This window comes from Ctenopharyngodon idella, chromosome 23 (genome assembly GCF_019924925.1).
Source record: "Ctenopharyngodon idella isolate HZGC_01 chromosome 23, HZGC01, whole genome shotgun sequence".
NCBI classification, from domain to species: Eukaryota; Metazoa; Chordata; class Actinopteri; order Cypriniformes; family Xenocyprididae; genus Ctenopharyngodon; species Ctenopharyngodon idella.
Window position 1 is genome coordinate 8,423,528 of NC_067242.1, and position 21,642 is coordinate 8,445,169.

Below are 21,642 nucleotides of genomic sequence, written 5' to 3' on the forward strand. Positions count from 1 at the left end.
TGTAGCTCAACTAGAAGTGCAACACAAAGGTCACGGGTTCAATTTTCAACAAGCGCATATACTGATTATATTTATCTGTATGTTAGTTTGGGTAACATTGGACCCTTCTATTTTAGCATCATTAAGCTAACATCATTCTCAGTTGTGCTTCTCTATCTATCTATCTATCTATCTATCTATCTATCTATCTATCTATCTATCTATCTGTCTGTCTGTCTGTCTGTCTGTCTGTCATTCTGTCTGTCTATCCATCTGTCTGTCTATTTATCTATCCATTTGTCTGCCAATCTTTCGTTCTGTCCATCTATCATTCTGTCTGTCTATCCGTCTGTCTGTCTATCATTCTGTTTGTCTATCTGTCTGTCTATGTCTATCTGTCATCTGTCTATCTATTGTTCTGTCTGTCTGTCTGTCTATCTATCTATCTATCTATCTATCTATCTATCTATCTATCTATCCGTCTGTCTGTCTGTCTGTCCGTCTGTCTGTCTATCTATCTATCTGTCTATCTGTCATCTGTCTATCTATTGTTCTGTCTGTCTGTCTGTCTGTCTATCTATCTATCTATCTATCTATCTATCTATCTATCTATCCGTCTGTCTGTCTGTCTGTCCGTCTGTCTGTCTATCTATCTATCTGTCTATCTGTCATCTGTCTATCTATTGTTCTGTCTGTCTATCCGTCTGTCTATCCGTCTGTCTGTCTATCTATGTCTGTCTATCCATCTGTCTGTCTGTCTGTCTATCTATTGTTCTGTCTCTGTCTATCTATCTATCTATCCGTCTATCTATCGTTCTGTCTGTCTGTCTGTCTATCGTTCTGACTGTCTATCATTCTATCTATCTATCTGTCTGTTTGTCTGTCTCGTTCTGTCTGTCCGTCTATCTATCCGTCTGTCTGTCTGTCTGTCTATCGTTCTGACTGTCTATCATTCTATCTATCTGTCTGTTTGTCTGTCTCGTTCTGTCTGTCTGTCTGTCCGTCTATCTATCCGTCTGTCTGTCTATCTATCCGTCTGTCTGTCTATCTGTCTGTCTGACTCGTTCTGTCTGTCTGTCTATCCGTCTGTCTATCTATCCGTCTGTCTGTCTATCTATCATTCTATCTGTCTGTCTGTCTATGTCTGTCTATCTATCGTTCTATCTATTGTTCTGTCTGCCTGTCTATCCATCTATCTATCTGAATTTCAAAGGCTTTCTCAATTCAATTTTTAATATATATTGGGGTTTTAACCTTAAAAGCAAATGACTGTCAAGTATTTCAACAGTCTCTGCCAAGCAACCATAGTCAGACTTTTGTAGCCATATCTTGATTAGACTTTTTTTTTTTTCTCCACACCTTGAACATCACACATACAGTGCATGCACCTCCATCCTGAGTGTGACATAAAATCCAGTTCCACTGACATCTGGCCTGCGGTCCACTCATGGGTGCAGTGTCTGTAATTTGAGCAATAAATAGGAGTTGGTTTAACAGTTATGGAGAGAGTTGTAAATCTGGTCTGCGTTTCGTGGTCTCGGAGGGTTTAATTAGTCCAAAGATTCCGCTTCTAACGTGACGAGGCTCGCTCAACACCCCTCCATAACATGGCACAAGCCAAGTGCCCCTCTGTCTAAAGTCCGCGGGCCCCCGGAGAGCCTTGTAGCAGTACAGAGCTTAAAGATTCAAAGACGGCCATCTCAGCCTGTATAACAAGTCAACAGAGAATTAGCTGATGTCATATCAATTGAGCCCCTTGGTCTCTTGAAGTCACGAGCGCAGACTCTTCACTGAGGAGGAGTGAGGAAAACTGTCATTGTAATCCCAGGTCTTTCAGATAATCCATTAATAAAATGGTGTTCAAAAAGGTGAAAACCAAAGGGTAGATCTCCGTTAAAGCTGTCACTTAACGTTTGTTGTAAATTTTCACTTCATAAACCTTAATTACTACTTTTCATCAAACACTCTTCCAGTATGTAGACTGATTGTTCGAGTGCTGCAGTTCGAGTATATTTCAGCCATGAACCACAACCTTCAGTACGTAACTCAACCTGCAACACTTGTGATACCTTAAATCATGCATTTTGTTGAGCTGATGTGTGTTATTGTTTTTCTAAGAAATCTGACTTATGATTTTCTCTTTGCAAACAATAAAACAGTTGATAAATCCCATTTATTCATGTTGTAGGAGGGACCTGAGACCAGATTGTCATAAAGACATGGAGATGGGCAGTAAGCAACCTACAATAGCAACGCCTTAGAACAACCCATCTCCCAGAACAACCAAAAGAGCACAAAAGTCTTGTGGTAACACCATGGTTATTACACTTCACCAAAACTAAAACCATAAAAAACTGTTAGTTGAAATAAAACAAATGTTAACTAAATAAAATATAAAAAACATCAACTTTTTATTTTAGATAGTTGCCAATGCAATAAATATATTCAAAATACTAAAAAAAACTGTAATAGTATATCAATAACTGAGGGGCCATTTACACAACACCATTTTAACTTAAACGGAAATCTTTTTATGCGTTTTGGGGGCCTGAAAACGCAAACTTTTGAAAACGGGTTTCAAAGTGCAAGTTTGTGAAAACGGTACCGTTATCATCTACAAAAACCGTGACGTCATACGCATGCGTATTATGTGTTCAGTCTATAGGCGCATAGTTTTTGTTTACAAAGTCACATCGCCATCTACTGGCCTGGAAGCAGAATACAGTGGTTTTAATTGTTTTTGCGGATCCGTGTGAATGGGGATCGTTTTGACAATGTTGTCATCTGTATGCGAAAAAATGCAAAGAAAAAACTTTTCCATTTTTAGTACAAAGTTGTCGTGTAATGGTACCCTAAAATAACACTGGGTAACACTGAAAATGTAAGTAAATATTGAATGATGCAGTCTATATAATACCTTGCTTAAGGACCCAATAGTAACAAAAATCTTAACAATCCGACAATAATGAATCTGCTTTTTTTTTTTTTTTAAATGTTGATGTTGTGAACAGTTACTTTAATTCTTTCACTTCATCAAGTAGTGTAAGGAGAGTGATCAGAGAATGCATGAGGACATAGCAGTAAAACTGTCATTAGGAGCACAGGAAGTGCTATATCAAGCCATTTATGGTGTCGAAAGCACAAAAAACAGAAACAAAAAAAGTTTAATTCTTCACTTGATCCATATGCTTTATCTCAAACCTTTTCTTTTAATGGCTTTGTAAGCTTGATGCTGTTTTCCAGATGGCTATGTACCATTATAAATCCGTCTTGCATGTCAAGCAACTATGTTATAATATGAAGATTTAGAAGCGTTAATCTTACCTGCTAACAAACAGTACATATGTTTGACTAATTGGGCATATACGTCGCAATGCTGCATGACTTGATATATTGTATATGTTCTATATTTTATTAACTTATATTCCTTTAGCTCATACTATATTCTGAAATGGACTGATCGCTGATCACAAAGGCACATGCTTTCATTTTAGGCATAGCATCAAATGATACTGCTAGCATCTGTCTGTCTGATCAGTGGTGCCAATACAGAAAAACACTAAGATTTGGGATGTCTCTGTTGAGGGCATTTAATGAATGCAGCAAAAGAATATCAGATCTTTAACACTCATGACACATGAAAGCTTACAGTATAGTCTCAAATATACTTCATAATAGTTAACAATTTATATAATTTATAATGTTTAGGCCTGTATATCTGGTAAATAATGCATGCAATTTGGTTGCAACTTGCAAATGGATATAAAAAAAAATTTGATGCCATTTATGTTTATAGTCAATATAGTTAGTGGAGAACAGGTGGCACCAGTCAGCAATCTGTATGCATTTCTCTATGAAGTGCATTTTTGCTATTGTATTAGTGTCCTTTTTCAGATTATTCTATTAACTAAGATTTTCACTACACTGAAAGGCACAGTGTGTGAGGAGAACTATCAAAGAACGCATGAGGACGTATGAGTAATGCATCAGCAGTAAAACTTTCATTAGGAGCACAGGAAGTGCTATATCTAGCCGTGATGCCGAAACAACAACAAAAAAAATGGAAACAAAAAAGTTTAATCCTTCACTTGATCCATATGCTTTATCTCGAACCTTTTCTTTTAATGGCTTTGTAAGCTCGATGCTGTTTTCCAGATGGCTATGTACCATTATAAATCCGTCTTGCATGTCAAGCAACTATTTTATGTTATAATATGAAGATTTAGTTACCTGCTTTTTCTGCAGATTGTTTCAGTTGCTACATACACGGTTGCCAGTTGTGTGACCAAGACACTCGGATGAATATAAAACGATGGTCCCACTATTTAAGCTGGTAAAAACACTATATTCAAAGGTCATTATTTTAGTGAACAGAGATGCATTTTAATGCACAGTGACCATACAAGTATAAAAAATATTTAGCTTTTGAAAGATGCAAGTCAACGCGTTCATTTATTGAGGGTTTCCACCTTCCAGACTTGTCAAATAAATGAATTCATGTCAAGTACTATTGTTTAAAAAGCTGTTTAAAACAATGGAGAACTATGAATTTATTTGGCTCATCAGACAAGATATATATAAAATAATTCATGAGCATCTACATTTTAAGACATAAAATTTGATTTGCATTCCATGTCACGTCCATGATGCTCACTCAAGACCACAAGACAAGTTTGCCCAAAGTCCCTTGTTCATTCTTTTGAAGGACTAAGCAAAAGGAGAAAAAGATGGGGTTATTTTGGCGATGGAGATTAAGGCAGAGGGGGGCTTTTTGTCATTTGTGCGAGACAAGCCATTCATCCATCCCCCGTTCAGAGCCCAAAAAAAAGGCTGGTCCCAGAAATTAGCAGTTTCAGCTCAGCAGCAGAGGCGTCGGGCTGTGAAGGAACAGAGAAATTGACTAATTAGCAATGCGCACTAAAACTTGACGGTTCTCTCCATAACGCAGAGAGAAAGAGAGGAAAGACTCGCCTTTTCTCCTCTCCTCTTTTTCCATAGATGTTTGAAATCGCAGTCATTTACGCTCGACAGTTTTTACAATAGCCTTGAGCCATAATTTTGCGAGTCTCTCCAGCATCCATACCCCTGCGCGGTCTCTCTCCACCGGCCATGCGCGTCCGTTTCTCTCCCCGACCGTGGATTTCCTATTACTCTCGTTACGACTCACTGAGCCCCAGGCCCAAGGATAATGATGTGTTGTTTCTTGGTAGCATAATTTGTCACACGTATATTTCTTCTTCTTCTTCTTCTTCTTCTCTTGCAGAAAGCACACAGCTCCTCTCACACTCACACACACTTCTTCTTCTTGTTAATTCAGAGGAAACATAAATGATCAATGAGCTTGAATGAGCGGGGATCAATGGTTAGGATTCTGATCCATAGATCATAGACTTTTCCAACAGGACTGAACAAAGAAAGTGCACAGAAGGAGCCGCGGCTTTACTTTTCTTTAAGTCAGGTAAGTTTTGGATACCTACTACTAGCATTCAGTACGGGTGCGCACTGTGCGTAAATTTTCCATGGGCTGAAAGTTGCCGTTTCTTCTGGTGTTCTGTCTCAGATTGGGTGATAAATACCGCGCGTGCGATTGCATTGTGTTGTTGCCGACCAAAGCGATGCGCAACCGCACATCTATGGTGGTGATGCTGATGTTGCGGGAGACAAACTAATTGCTTTTGTATCGCATATCAGGGGGAATGTGTGCATGCATTTATGTCTTGTAAGAGGGGGTGTGTGTGTTTGCGTGGCCGGCTAACAGATAGCGGGCAGTTTGGAGGCTACATCGCGGGCTTTGCATAGTTTGTTCCAGCCCGCAGCGACCATTGGATTTGACGTGCTCACGAACGCATGCACGAGATATATAGATGGGTATGCAAGCATTTGTGTGGTTTGTTTAAAAGCGGCTGATGCGTGCTGCAAACTTAATGCATTAGCATGCATGCGTTATATATACGGTTAAGAACTTGCTTGCATGCATGCATGAATGAGATGCTTTCAGAATGCATATGCTTCAGTTCCATGCAGTGTAGTGCACCAATGGCATTGTTTACTCGCAGGAGGTGTGCGCAGCCCCGAAGTCATGTCCAGATCGGGTGACCGAACCTCCACGTTTGACCCGACTCACAGCGACACTCTGCTGCACGGTCTCAACCTGCTGTGGAGGAAGCAGCTCTTCTGCGATGTGACTCTCACGGCGCAGGGACAGCAGTTCCACTGCCACAGAGCCGTGCTGGCGTCCTGCTCGCAGTACTTCAGGTCCCTCTTCTCCACGCACATGCTGAGCAGAGAAGACGGGCTGGCGGCGAAGGACCAAGGCAGCAGCGGCACCCCGTCCTCCTCCCCCGACGACAAGCTCCTGCCCAGCCCGCGCTCCACCATCAACAACCTGGTGCTGCAGGGCTGCTCCTCCATCGGTCTGCGGCTGGTGCTGGAGTACCTCTACACGGCCAACGTCACCCTCTCCCTGGACACGGTGGAGGAGGTGCTCTCCGTCAGCAAGATCCTCAACATCCCCCAGATCACCAAACTCAGCGTGCAGTTCCTCAACGACCAGATCTCCGTGCAAAACTACAAGCAGATCTGCAAGATCGCGGCTCTGCACGGGCTGGACGAGACCAAGAAGCTCGCCAACAAGTACCTGGTGGAGGACGTGCTCCTCTTGAACTTTGAGGAGATGTGCGCCATGCTGGACGCCCTGCCTCCGCCCGTGGAGTCGGAGCTGGCGCTCTTTCAGATGTCCGTGCTGTGGTTGGAGCACGACAGGGAGACCAGGATGCACTACGCTCCCGACCTGATGAAGCGCCTGCGTTTCGCCCTCATCCCTGCCCCGGAGCTGGTGGAGAGGGTGCAGTCGGTGGACTTTATGAGGACTGACCCCGTGTGCCAGAAACTGCTCCTGGATGCCATGAACTACCACCTGATGCCCTTCAGACAGCACTGCAGACAGACCACAGCCAGCAGGTAGGATCTTCTGCATGATCTTAACATATGCATTTCATGCTTTTTAGGTAGAGGTTAGTGTTTTTATTTTAAAAATCTATTTTAAATCTGTTGTGTGCATGGAAATAATAATAAAACTGCATACAGTAAGAAAAATAATGCTAAGTATTTTCACAGTATTGTCAAGTTTCACAGAAAAGTCAAGTTTGTTTTCATCCGTATGTCAGTCATGAGTATGTAAATATAGAGTTCTTCACAACACACTGTGCACGTGATCATGCCCTGATACTATTGGAACAGGCTTGTGGCAGGTGTGAGTAAATAGATCAATCTTTTTGGTAAAGATCTGCACAGTTAACTTGTGAAGTGAATTACATTAGATTAGCAATCTTTTGTTGGAATATGCAATCCATATTTGTTTAGTTTCCACGCTTTGCCTTATCTGTGAGATCCTCATTCTATTCCTCATAGTGCTGTTTCAGGGTTGATTAATTTCAGCACTGTTGCAAGCTTGCGTACTGCAGACATTATTGCAGTCTGCAGATGGGATAATTAGCAGGAATAGGTGACCGTGGAATAAACTGGAATCAGTTGTTGGAGAATATGAGAGATTGTTTGCTCATTTTAAATATCTCTTTTTTTAACTTTAGAATCAGGAATTAAGATGCTATGAAAGTCAAAATGGCTTGATATGTATATAAATATGCATTTGCTAACAGAATTAGATAAAATGTTTGATTATTATTACTATTTGGCAATGGCTTGTCTCATCATTGTGTATCAGCTCACCTCACCTGTGTTAATATCATTAGCTGAGCAAAATCTATATGAACTTGAATGAGATGAAATCAGTGAATGGCTCTATTGAAGTGTCCTGATGATGATACTAGTGTTGAAGACTCTTTAGTTTAATTGTCCATTTGTTTCCCATGCTCAATCTTATAGAGCTGACAGGGATTGTAAATATTGAACACCCAGACTTATAAGCACTTATTCAGTGTAAGATTTTAATTGCACAGGCTAACCGCAAGGTCTCTAAACTGATAAACGAAATTATTTATTTGACATTAGTTGATTTGTTTAATTAAATTATTGATTGTCTTGAATGGATGGATGCATATTCAGGATCTAAGCAAGCAGCAGTGATTTGGATATGGCTATGACAGACAGAAGTCACATGTATGACTTTGGCCAATAGGATAAGAACACATAATAGAAGAAATAAGGCTGTCAAGACCTTTACATGGTTTGAATCACAACCACAGTGGCTGATTTTGTCAATATTCCAAGTATAACAGTTTTTGGGGATAACATTTAAAGCAAATAGCTATAAGTAAAATACGCACCTGTGAAAATGTGACCACATGCAAACGTTGCATGATATATTTGTGTGTTTGTTCATGATTTCACAATTTAAAATGAGACTTATAATGAAGAGTTTTCAGATTGAGTTTTACACTAACTAACTAGTTGAAAAGAAATTGAGGTTTCTGAAGAAAACATTCCAGGATTTTTCTCCATATAGTGGACTTAACTGGGGTTCAACGGGTTGAAGGTCCAAATGTCAGTTTCAGTGCAGCTTCAAAGAGCTCTACACGATCCCAGATGAGGAATAAGGGTCTTATCTAGCGAAACGATCAGTCATTTTTAAAAAAATAAAAATTATATACTTTTTAACCACAAATGCTCATCTTGCACTAGCTCTGCGATGCGCCACGCATTACATAATCATGTTGGAAAGGTCACGCGTGACGTAAGCGGAAGTGCCAAGCAAGTGTTTACAAAGCGAACGTCAAACAGCCTTTACAAAAAAAGGTACAACAACGATGTTGGACGATTATGAAGTTGGAGGAGAAAATGAGATGGAGTTTTTCGCTCTACCCTGGTACTTCCACCTACATCACCCGTGATGTTTCCAACGTGATTACATAATGCGTGCCGCATCGCAGAGTGCATCTGTGGTTAAAAAGTATATTAATGTTCATTTTTTTAGAAAATGACAGATTGTTTCGCTAGACGAGACACTTATTCCTCGTCTGGGATCGTGTAGAGCCCTTTGAAGCTGCACTGAAATTGACATTTGGACCTTCAATCCATTGGTAACTGTTGAGGTCCACTATATGAAGAAAAATTTCTTTTCGACTGAAGAAAGAAAGACATAAACGTCTTGGATGACATGGGAGTGAGTAAATCAGGAAATTTTGATTCTGAAGTGAACTAATCCTTTAAGTCAGGTTTCAAAAAATACATTCTGCATTAGTGAGCATCGCAGAATAAGAACGGATACAAATCCTTATAGAGATGCATCATCGCGATGAGGCTAATTGATTCTACAACTTAAAATCAATAGAAGTCAATATTGTTTTGTTTTTTCGTTCATTTGATGGTGGTGATAGAGTCATTCAGCATTAATATTCTCCCATGTTCTCTCCTCGTGTTTGTACACGCTTTTACCTTGCTGTGGCATCTCATTCGATATGTAATTGCTCTGCACTAATAACATCTAATGACAGAATTGTTAATGAATCTGTTTCCCCATCCCTCTGTAACACAGGATTCGCTCAAACAAACGGATGCTCCTGTTGGTTGGGGGCCTGCCTCCGGGTCCCGACCGCCTCCCTAGTAATCTGGTTCAGTACTACGACGACGAAAAGAAGACATGGAAAATCCTTACAAGTGAGTGCCTGCTCTTGTCTTGCTAGCATAGATCTTTTCTCTTCCACAGGAAGAACCCTGCCTGCGTTGGGTTGTGCTCCATCGCAGAGCAGAATAGAGCGAGAGCTTCCTGAGATGCAGGAGGTAATGATGTATCACTATCACTTTTAATGTAACTTTTTAATCAGAGCATGACTGCCTTCACACCATTGTGGAGCTGTAACGCCTGGATTCACTTGTGTGTGTGTGTTTTATTTTTTTGCCTCTGTCTTTTTGCATAAGCGTGCCGGCAAGATTAATTTTAATCTAATGATCTCGGGAAGATTCATCATCAGAAGATGACACGTATTCTTATTGAACTGCTTTATTAGGGCAAACGTTCTCGTGAGTGCATTTGTCTTCACGAGCAGCAGGAAAGGAACGGGAGCGGTTCGCGTACTGCCAATAGTTTGTTGTGTGCTTTGGCATGACGAATTAGAACCAGAATCAGAATTCTGAGAAGGTTTTAAATGACAACAATAGAGATCAAATGTGTCGGAATCTTGAGTATTGACATCATAATCGTGAAAAATTATGATAATAGTGTAATCGTGGAATGGAATCTGCTTAATGCTCTTTTAAAGCTCAAGAGACTTGGAATGGAGTTCCGAATTAGTATGTCTCTACTTGATGTTTCTCCTAATGCCGGAGAAAGAATAAAAAAGACACAAAATAGGCAATGGTTGACATGTAGTAGAGCGCTGTAAATAAACTGTGGCATAGCTCAGAAAAATTATATTTAATGAGATTTTGTTGATAAACAGAGGAGACTCGTGAGATTTCTGACTTTTGATCAGGAGGAAAAAAGCAAAAGTTTCCATTTTTGCACATATTTTAATTAAATTTCAGTCTAAAAGAATTAAACTGATATTCTACCCAAAAAAAGAAAATTCTGTCATTATTTTGCCATGTCGTTCCAAAACTGTCTTCTGTGGAACATAAAAGATGATATTTTGAGAAATGTGTCAGTGTTGTTGTTTTTATTTGTCTATAAAATGAAGATCCAATATTGTTTGGTTCCCAAAGCTCTTAAAAATACCTTCTTTTGCGTTCTGCAGAAGAAAGAAATGCAGGTTTGAAACATCATGTGGGAGAGTAAATAATGCCAGAATTTTATTTTTTTGGGTGGAGTATCCCTTTAAGACATTAATATAGCTTGAGTTCATATTGAGATTTCTGACTTCTGATTGCAGACATTGGCGTATTAGCAAATCTGAGCACAGTTTGAGACACTGTTGTGATCTCTTGTGAAACTCTAAAGGAGTTTTTTCTCAGGTGAAACATTTGGTAAGCAGGTCTCATTTGCTCTACATGTAATTTCATTGCTGTCTACGAGAAACAATTGAGGCAATAAAGAGATCTACATGGTGATTTTTCTTTCCTGTGCATTTGCATATTTTCCTCGAAACAAATTGTTAGTTGATATAATGCTTCAGAGTCAAAACTAAAGCCTTTTGTACAGGAACTATTGCTTCTGATTACTGCGGCTAGCTGTTAGCCCTAGTGCTAGCTGTTTTCGGATAGTTAAAACGGTGTATTATTGTACAAATAAACTCTCTAAACTAGTTTAGAGTCAGTCAGTTACTGTCTGTACATGTGTCAGTTACACTGTTATGTGTGTGGCAAGCTACATGTGGCTTGTGGGATCCTCCTCAAAATGTCTGGAGTTTCTAAACCGTACTGTAGAGGGTCACGTGTTTAGAGAGAAACGCGGCAAGTGGAAACTCTTTGAGTTCAGTTTTATAACACATATAAATGGATTATAATCCTAAATTAGGTATATGTAGCTCAAGATGCAAAGTAAGTCCGTTTTTGTAATTTAGCACTGAGCCAAGACACAATGTATTATGATTTAATTAAAACGATTCTATAGTGTCTGTTCCTTACCGAGGCAAAACAAGGACATAAACGGACGTGCAGTCATTTTGTTTTATGGCTGAAATTGCGTTCAGTCATCCAATCACTGCATCGCTGAGGTGTGAGACCTACAAAGACACCTTTCGCTCCGAAACCTGCTTGTAAGCGTTTGGCAGCATGCATAACATTCATTAATGAATTACATCTGGATCTATATAACTTACACTCATAAGGTCATAGTGTAATGTCCTTTATTTCTGCCTCAGACGTCGAGTCTTAAATGGCCCATGGCCAGGCGGAGCGACCAAACTGCAAAATCATCCTGTGAACACACCAGCAGCCCCTTGATGTCGTTTGGGGTGTGCAGGTTATTAACATTCAATCATAACTTTGCAATGAGCCGAAACCCAAAAGGGGGGGAACAGCGACTGATTAAAACCTTCATCAGCACTATTTAGGATGGTTCTCATGACTGGCTGCACCTCTATGCTTCTCTGGCTTTCTGCTCTGTGGTGAGACTGCCACCTAGTGCACACAGTGTGCTATGGTCAAACTCAGAGGATACAAAACTGTTACTGGTATTTGTCATAAGTTTTAAATGTGTTGATTATTCCATATTGTACATTTAATGCCATTGTTTTATTCCTTATTGGTGACAACATGTTTCACATGTTTTAAACATATTAACATGAAGCAAACAAATTAACAATATTTTTTGAATTAGGAAATAAAGATTATTTCGGGGCCATTAGATTTTTATTTTGCACTGTGAACTTATTTTCATAACATTTAAGCACTTTTTCATTTTACTTTTCTTTTTTCAATTTTGATAAATCTCACTTATTCTAATTATATTTGTATTACTGTAATAGTTGTTTCTTTTTGCAGTTTTATAGCATAAATTAAAAGCAATACACATTATTAATAAATACATCAATACTACAATGAATTCACAAACTGAATTCACAATTTACCTTAATTTACATTATATATTTTTCTGCTGTTTTTATTTTTAATTATTAGATTTATTTATTTTCTTATATTTACATTGATACGTTTTCATGACATTTAAGAACTTATCTATTTTACTTTTCCTTTGTAATTTCTTTTATTCTTCTCGATGATTTCCCTTAATTTATATTACTGTAATAGAAGATTTTTACTCTACAAAATTCTTTAAATCCACATAAATTAAAAGCAGTAAAATAAACATGATGAATAAATACAATCAATACAATGAATTCACAAAGTGAATATCTTTTATATATATCATTTTGTTTGCTGTTCAATAACTTATTTTTATTTCTTTTCTTCATTAATAACAATTATAGGGAAGAGGGGTTTCTTAATTCTCACACTGTAAAAATTGTTGTTGGTTTAACTTAAAGTAAGTTACCTGGTTGCCTTAAAAAAATTGAGTTCATTGAAATCAAAAATTTGAGTTAATACAATGAAGGCGATTGGTTTAATAAAAAGACACTTAAAATATTATGTTATCTGAACCACATTAATTATCTAAGTTGACAAAAGAAAAAAAGTTGTGATAACAAATCAGGAAAATAATTTTTTATACTGAGATGTTTCTGATTTAACCCCAGAATGTTTTTTCTGTGTTAAAAGACTGAAAAACAAAGAGAAATTCAGGAGATTCGTCCCTTCAAAAGTCAATATCATATGTCTTCACAGTGCACAGGCTTCTTATCAGTCAGTTTAGCAATATGATGCATCTGCACCTGTGTAGATCAGGCTGTAAGATCAATAACAAAGCCTATGTGACCTCTTGATCATCTGAATCATCCCGCAACAAATCACTTTCCAAAGCTGAGTCTGTTGGGACGAGTGTCACGTCTGCAGCTGTAAATGTCAGCAGGCCACAAAAGCCTTGCATGGCTCCAGACACCTGAGAAGCCAAATGATTCTCTCACTGACAGTTAGATCTCTGTCAATCAGTCTGGTTTTGTGTGCAGCGAGACAGTCGGGAGGTTCCCCTCGTGGGACAGAGCTGTGAGATTCAGTCCGGATCCGTTCTCAATGGAAAGGCCTCTGTGCGTCAGACTCCAGTTAGATTGCGGTAGAAGAGGCCAAACGGAAAAAAGCACGATTCAAGGCTGTCTAATTTTACAGCAACTGTGATCCATCAGGCAGCAGAGATGTGACAGTGGAAATGAATGATCGAGGCAGACAGGTGGCTCTTAGCGTACGACTGATTTACGCTGCACGGGCACCGGACGGAGATTTATGGAGTGAACATGATCATGTTCATTATGACTGTCACCCTACGACCATTTCTCTCTATTTCAACTGGGGGTCACTTTTGCAGGAGATGGAGAATTAGAAAAGATGGAGACAGGAAGGAATAGCAGCCTGTATATCAGAAATCTACCACAAACCTGCTAATATGAGGAATTACCCTACTATTTGATTGGTTGTGACAGCATTTTATTCAAAATATTGAGAAAAGTGCAGTTAAATAAGGCTTAATTTTTTTCGTAACCAGAAAATGTTGACTGTCAACCTCTGGAGGTCAAACTAATTCGGTGTTTTGTATGGAAACATGTAAATTGCACATAAGGCAGTTTTCACATTAAATTCTAAATCTAATTATATAATTCTACTCCAATTTGCTGTTGAAATATAATCATTTACACTGTGGCTATCATAACTTGTTTTCATGACAGATTTATTTAAACATAGGCTACATTAAATAATTAAAACATCACTAACAGGTTAAGTAAAATATAATGGATATGTAGGCTAATATAGTGCTAATAATGCTCTTCTCTAGAGTTCATTTCTATAGCAAACTAACGAGCTGTGGACGATGTAATGCTATGTGTGACATATTGTATACAAGCTGTTTTATTGACGTCTCTCCGTGGTTTAAACACTAATTGAGCGATTACATGAGACGTGTATTCATGTTTATTTAATGCTGTAACTAGTAGTAAAGAGGAAGAGATGATCGCGTTCACTACCGCTCAGCTGCCGTTTGAACTGAGGTACCTCTACAGCGATCTGTCACGGCGTATCAAAGAGCGTCAAAACGGCATTTATTGTTTGAATTTCCCGATAAAACGGACTGAATCTGAAAGATGAGACTTTGTTTCTTATGGAAAGTAACAAAACACAAAGCTTAGTGCGATTATTAGAAGGGAGGCGCCATCTTATTTTTCAGGTAAGAGCGGGCGCGGCCATTTGTAAATTTAATGTTTCTGGCTTCCGGTGTCATTCGCTTCCAGTTATTTTTAGCTGTACAAAACCACTCATTATGCTGTTTGATATTGGAAACTGGTATTTCTTACCATATTATTTTAATGTATTATCTTAGTTATAAACACGCTTGTTTGTAGCACAAAGTTTTACAGTTTACTGCACTTTGATATTCTTCTCGTTATTTCCCTATCGGAAGTCTCGCACATTCACAGAAAACACCGTACTTCCGCGTTGAAAAATAAGGTGGTGTCTAGCAAAGTTTTTTTCACGCATCAACTGAAACAGCATAGACTATAAGATTGATCTTTCTTGTGATTTAATAATTGATATCAATTCATTAAAATGAAGATATATAAAACTAGTAGTTAAACACACAGGCACACATATACATATCTGTATATAAATCCTGACAAAATAGAATGATATTACTTATTTTATTGATTTAATGTTTCTTGAGTGTTATTTCTTTGTGGGAATGCTGCATTGGTTGACTTTACATTATCCTTTACATATTGAATACAATATTAAATGATGTGTAAAATGTAAATGAACAACAGTTCACATAGTATTTACTGTAAATGTTGATTTGAGCATGCTGAAAATCTCAAAATGGTCAAATATCATTGGCTTGGCTAATGTATTGACCTTTCACTGTTCAGATGTTTCATTTTCTTATTGCCAATGAAGCACTAGACTCATCTGTTTTGTCTTTGTGTTGTAGTAATGCCGTATAACAGCGCCCATCACTGTGTCGTTGAGGTGGAGAACTTCCTGCTTTTATTGGGTGGAGAAGACCAGTGGAACCCTAATGGTAAAACATGAATAAATGTGACATTTATGTAAAGCTGAATAAAACAATCATGTGCTCAATCAATGTTATTCACCGTCATTGAATGTGCATTATTGCTTTGAAACAATGTTTATATGTTACAGTGGAATAAAACTAATATGTGTATCATCTTCGCAGGCAAACACAGCACTAACTTTGTAAGTCGGTATGATCCGAGATTCAATAGCTGGATACAACTACCGCCCATGCAGGAGAGGTACGATGCCTTCTGAAAATGACTTATTATTCATAAAATAATAAGAGCTCTTCATAACATGGCTATAATTATTTCTTAAGCCTTTGTGATGAATTTTTCACTCTTGGTTGCGACGGGGATATTTGCTGTAAACAGTCTCTACGTTGAGTGATTTTAAGAGACGATCTTTTCATCTTGTCTTTGTTTCAGGAGAGCGAGTTTCTTCGCTTGCTGCCTGGATAAGCACTTGTATGTTGTTGGGGGAAGGAACGAGACAGGTTATCTGTCTAGCGTTGAAGCCTATAACCTTGAGACAAACGAATGGAATTACGTTTCGTCTCTTCCACAGCCGCTGGCTGCACATGCAGGCGCCGTGCACAATGGGAAAATATACATCTCAGGTTTGACGATACACCTCATCCAAACAGTGAATTAATCAAAGTTTCTGAGATGTTACTAACAGGTGCCGTTATAGCCATGAAGTCTACAAGTGACTTACTGTACTATTAACAGCACAGTTCATGTATTTTGAACACTAGAACAGCTACTTTTATTTTAAAAACATTTTCAGTGTAACATTAAATGGCATTTGAAAACCTTTTTAGTACCTTAATGTATTTCTAAGTGAAACCGTACCAAAAAAAAAAAAAAGTTGGACAGGATTTAGATTTATCCATTGGGAATTAATAAAAGCGTCTCTGGTCACACTTTATTTTAGGGTCTAATTCTCACTATTAACTAACTATTAATTATGACTTTTGCCATAATAAACTCCTAATTACTGCTTATTAATAGTTAGTAAGGTAGTTGTTAAGTTCAGGTATTGGGTAGGATTAAGAATGTAGAATATGGTCATGCAGAATAAGGCATTAATATGTGCTAATAAACAGCCAATATCCTAGTAATATGCATGCTAATAAGCAACTAGTTAAAAGTGAGAATTGGACTTTAAACTAAAGTGTTACCATGTCTCTATATGACACATGGTTGGACGGAAAGTACTTGATGACATCAGCCAAAAAGGAAAGTCGTTTCAGAATAGACATACATCTTTTAGAATAACGTAAATTGTTCCTGTAGCCTAAACAGTAGAGCATTGTGCTTGCAACACCAAGGTCATGGGTTTGATTCCCAGGGAATGCATGAACTGATAAGTTTATATCTTCAATGCAATGTAAGTCTCTTTGGATAAAAAAAAGACCAGGAATGTGTATTTAGAAAGTAAATATGGTCAATTTTGATTCCATGTTGACTTATCTTATACTTGTCTTTATGTTGAAACTTTGTATTGTGTATGTTATGCTTCAGGTGGGGTTCACAACGGCGAATATGTGTCTTGGCTATACTGCTACGACCCCGTAATGGACGTGTGGGCTCGGAAACAGGACATGAACACTAAGCGAGCCATACATGCTCTTGCAGGCATGAACGACCGCCTCTACGCTATTGGGGGCAACCACTTAAAGGGTAATTTATATAGCAGTAACCCAAATCTCAGCAGCAGGGGCTGCACTGACTGTGTACACAACAGTGATCGATATAGTTTCATTCAATGATTAGATTCCAAGCTTGAAACACTTAGATGCCTCTGCAAAGTAAGAGCTTGGCATATACGCCTGAGGTTTCCTCTGACTGTTTTCGTCTGTGTGTAGGATTCTCTCATCTGGATGTGATGCTGGTTGAATGCTATGACCCTAAAGCAGATCAGTGGAATATCCTGCAAACGCCCATCTTAGAGGGACGCAGCGGGCCTGGATGTGCTGTTCTTGATGACAGTATTTACTTGGTTGGGGGCTACAGTTGGAGCATGGTAAACAAATCTCACTTAAATGCCGGATATATACTATATATATATATATATATATATATATATATATATACACACACACACACACACATCCTCAAGAACTGGTCAAAACTGCTAATTTTAAGTATAGGTAGGTTGGTACACTTTCCATGTCAGGTGGTACAACTACAATATATACATACAACTATTTGGTTGTACCGCCTGACATAAAAAGTCAAAAAATGAATTTAAACACTTTGAAAAGTTATTGAAACTTGTTTCACATTGTTCATGATTCAAAATATGCATTACATCAGTTTTGAAAAGATTTTTAAAAAACACCTTTTTTGAAGCTTTTTTTTTGTCATTGACCTATATATATACTATTTTAATAATTCAATTTTATATATATATATATATATATATATATATATATATATATATATATATATATATATATATATATTATTTAATATTTTAATTAATTGAGTTTTTACCATATTTATTTATTTGATCACCTTTTAATTATTTTACATGAAATAAAAATGTTATATATATATATATATATATATATATATATATTATTAAAATGAATTGCATTAATTAATTAAGTGAAAAATAGTATTTTATGCTAAAACACCATTTCAAATCGTGTCTGTGCATTTACCATTACTAGTCAAAAATACACAAAAAAAAAATGCAAAAAATATATTGAATAAAATTTTTAACATGTCCTTGAAGATTATCAAATTAATTTAAAATTAAAAATAATTTCAAATGAATTTAAAAGTGAAGAGTGTAATTTTTTTATGTTAAAGTATCTCAGTTAAAAATGCAGAGCTAACTGTAAGTTATTTGTTGATTCCCCTAAAAAAGTTGCTATAGCAAAATTGGTTTAACCTATGGTTTGAGGATGGGGGCGGGACTATCTGTTTGACCAACCAGTGGCAGAGGGGTTCAGGAAACCTGTTTGAAAACAACCACTATTTTTCCCATTCCGATACTGAAAGTAGTGCAGAAATGACACACTTCACCTTCACCTAAAATCTTAGGATTTTAAATACACCAGTACAAAAACGTTATTATTCAAATTACGCGATTAATTGGTAAATGGTCGCGATCTCGATTCAAACACCCACGCGATCTTATTCCTAAACGATCACGATTCACCTGGGTCTATTAAACCTTTGACAAAGGCATTGACGTGATTGGTTACAATATATTTGTGACAGAGAACAAGGGCGATTTCAAACCGCATTTTTGAGACTGTCTTTGGTTCACTGCAGTTTTAAGGAGAAAATACTCAGCAATGGTGCTGACTTATGAATTTGCACATGGTTTGTCTTAAAGCATATTAAAAACACCACATAGATATATAAACAACTTTTCACCACAGGGGGTTTTGAATAAATAAATGTCAGAAAAATATCAGTTCATACTGATGTACAGCGAGGATATTGTCATGTCACCATCAGTGTCCCAATGTGTATTGAGCCGGGGTCCTTTACTGTCCTTACTAGTGCCCAAATTCATGTACACGATATGCTGATTCACAACAAGCTGATTGAGATGCACCTATTATCAAATAGGACTTTTTTTGACTGAGTTTAAGACCTGTACGTACATGAAATGCATAAAGAAGCATTTTGAAGTATTAAATATTGTGAGAATAACTAGTTGAACATCTCTTGCAGGGGGCATACAAGTCATCCACCATTTGTTACAGCCCAGAGAAAGGCACATGGACAGAAATGGAAGGAGAGGTGGCTGAACCTCTAGCCGGGCCGGCGTGTGCCACAGTCATACTGCCGGCCTGTTTACCATTTAACAAATAACTATATAGAATGGCGAAGAATGCGGCCGAGAAGAGGAGAAACCTGTCGGGATGGAAAGTCAATCGCTAAATGAATCAAACAAACGAGGAGACTCTCCCTACGGAACGCCCCCAGCTTTTGAACAGGAGGTGATGAGCTGTACAGATTATTATTTTTTTACTGGTCTGACAAGAGCACTTTGTTTCTTTCATACTTAAAAGTTTTAAACTGATATAATCATCAACTTTGCGTATTTGATGCTCACGTGTGTTGACATTCAACTGCTCACATTCAATCCTTTTTTATCGTAAATGTTTTTGCTTAACTTGACATGGCACGCATACTTTTTGGAACCAAATCGATGTAGCTTCCATACGTACTTTGTATTTTGTGGAAATCGCTGATCAAAGACAATGCTGAAGTGGGTTGACAGGGGAATACTCATGTTTTTACAAGCAAAACTCATGATTCTGTGTACACTGTAGAGTAGATATCAGCTATTTAATATATATCACACCACGTCTGCTTGTTATTGATATTGCCGCCATACTTAAGTGGCACATTGTACAGATGAGAGGGGAATAAATGTCAGTTATTAAACAAAAAAACATTTCAGTAAAACACAAGTTATGATTTATTGTTTGAACAATCAGTATATTATTTATTTAGCCATGTGGTATATATGCATGGCGTGAAGTGGAAAGCTTATTGTGTTATACTGTGGGTACTTATTTGTTTATGTTAATATCTGTTCATATCTCACAGTGCCTATTTTAAACATCAGGCTGCTTTGTTTCATAAAATTGCCCATTATAAAATCAGACATTTTAAATCATATAAATTATTGGCCTGATTGGTTTCTCTGAGACGTGATATGAAGTCTGAATTTGTTGCACTGGTGTTTGTTGGCCCTTTTGATGAGAAAAGGTAATGTTTTTCATTGTTGTAAATAATCGCTTGCAGTGGAACATTTTTGTGCTCATGGGATTTATTCTCAAATCCTGTTATGTTCTTTACATTTAGTCTATGAAAATAAAAACAGAATTTCTGGATCAATAATCTGTCTGAGCTCCCCCTCAACGACACAACACCTCTATCGACTGTATAGAAAACTGTTTATGTGTGATTGCAGTATTACAAGAGGAAAGTCCAGAAGAAACTGGACTGTATGTGACTGTGACAGATCAATCAGCAGCTCACGTTTCAAGGATTGAAATTTTGGGCCATATTTGAATCAGAAAAGTTCAGTGCTTTCCTTTTGCAGCCAGCATGCAACTTCCTCAAGACAGCTGGAAATGAGGTGTAGGTGAGAATGGGGCAAGTTGTCACCATTTGCCGGTTTTTATATACATATATATATATGGGTCATTGACGAGTACGGTTTTTAAAAGTGTAAAAAAAAAAAAACATAATTTGGAAGTTTCATTAAGTGTTAACAATGAGATTATGTGTTTTTTATAATCAATTAACAATGCTTTTGTCATTTTTTACAAAATGGACAAAATTTGTCACCAAAAAAGTCATTCGGTTTAACCAAAATTTCGGTTTTACCGAATGACACATTTGGTTATACCGAATGATGATATTTTTAAACAATGCTAACAGGCTGATATTTAGCTAGCTTGCTAGTTAGCTAACAAAAGGACAGTCAAACATTTTATATTTAGTACAAGTTTAAAATATTACAACATTTTCCATGTTTTATAGCGGTTGTACTGAATGACCTGATGTTTCGGGACATGCGAATGAGCAAGTGAAAACATGAATTTTTCAAATAGTTAAAAGAGAGTTACTTTGCTTCACGACCATGTGGTCCTTTGCAGGTGTCTGAATGATGTCACATCCTGTCACGTGATATTGACCGCATGACTTGATCCACAATGGTCCCTTCATATTGGTTACTCCAAATGACATCAATGAAATTCATTTTTCCAGACATTCTTTCTTATAACAAAGCAACGACTTTGACGCATCATTTTAATACCATTTTGCACTTTGTTGATAAATGAGGTTATAAAATCATGCCAGAATAAAAAACTATATACATTTCGAACCTCAAACCTTTCAGTTACAATGTGCCTTCATTATATACTTGACTTTCTTTCATTCATCCAATTTATTTTTAATAATAAATTAATTTTCAATGTACTTCAACTTTATTGGCATGACAATTGAAGAATTGTCAACACATTTTAAGGTTAGGCATGTATAAAATGTTATAGCAAAGATGAAAAAACCAATTAGTTGCTGGTTGATATTATAATGTGTATTTAAAAAATTGGGTGGCAGTGATTTCAGACTTTTTGGCCCCGTTGTATATTTTATCAAATGGGAT

At 37.4% G+C, this 21,642-nt stretch overlaps 1 protein-coding gene across 4 annotated transcripts in view; it reads left to right on the forward strand.

Moving 5' to 3' along the window:
- klhl14 (kelch-like family member 14) overlaps nt 1–20,366 on the forward strand; it is a 28,878-nt gene extending 8,512 nt beyond the window's left edge. The window contains exons 1-9 of one of the 4 annotated variants that reach the window (XM_051882768.1): nt 2,670–5,847; nt 6,036–6,939; nt 9,473–9,594; nt 15,404–15,493; nt 15,650–15,728; nt 15,918–16,108; nt 17,016–17,174; nt 17,360–17,517; nt 19,188–20,366. In XM_051882768.1, the coding sequence (XP_051738728.1) occupies nt 5,844–5,847; nt 6,036–6,939; nt 9,473–9,594; nt 15,404–15,493; nt 15,650–15,728; nt 15,918–16,108; nt 17,016–17,174; nt 17,360–17,517; nt 19,188–19,328 (1,848 nt within the window). In that variant the 5' untranslated portion in view covers nt 2,670–5,843 and the 3' untranslated portion in view covers nt 19,329–20,366. Of the gene's footprint in view, nt 1–2,669; nt 6,940–9,472; nt 9,595–15,403; nt 15,494–15,649; nt 15,729–15,917; nt 16,109–17,015; nt 17,175–17,359; nt 17,518–19,187 lie in introns of those variants that run through there. The other 3 variants (XM_051882769.1, XM_051882770.1, XM_051882767.1) reach the window with 3 other exon arrangements.
- The last annotated feature ends 1,276 nt before the right edge of the window (nt 20,367–21,642 follow it).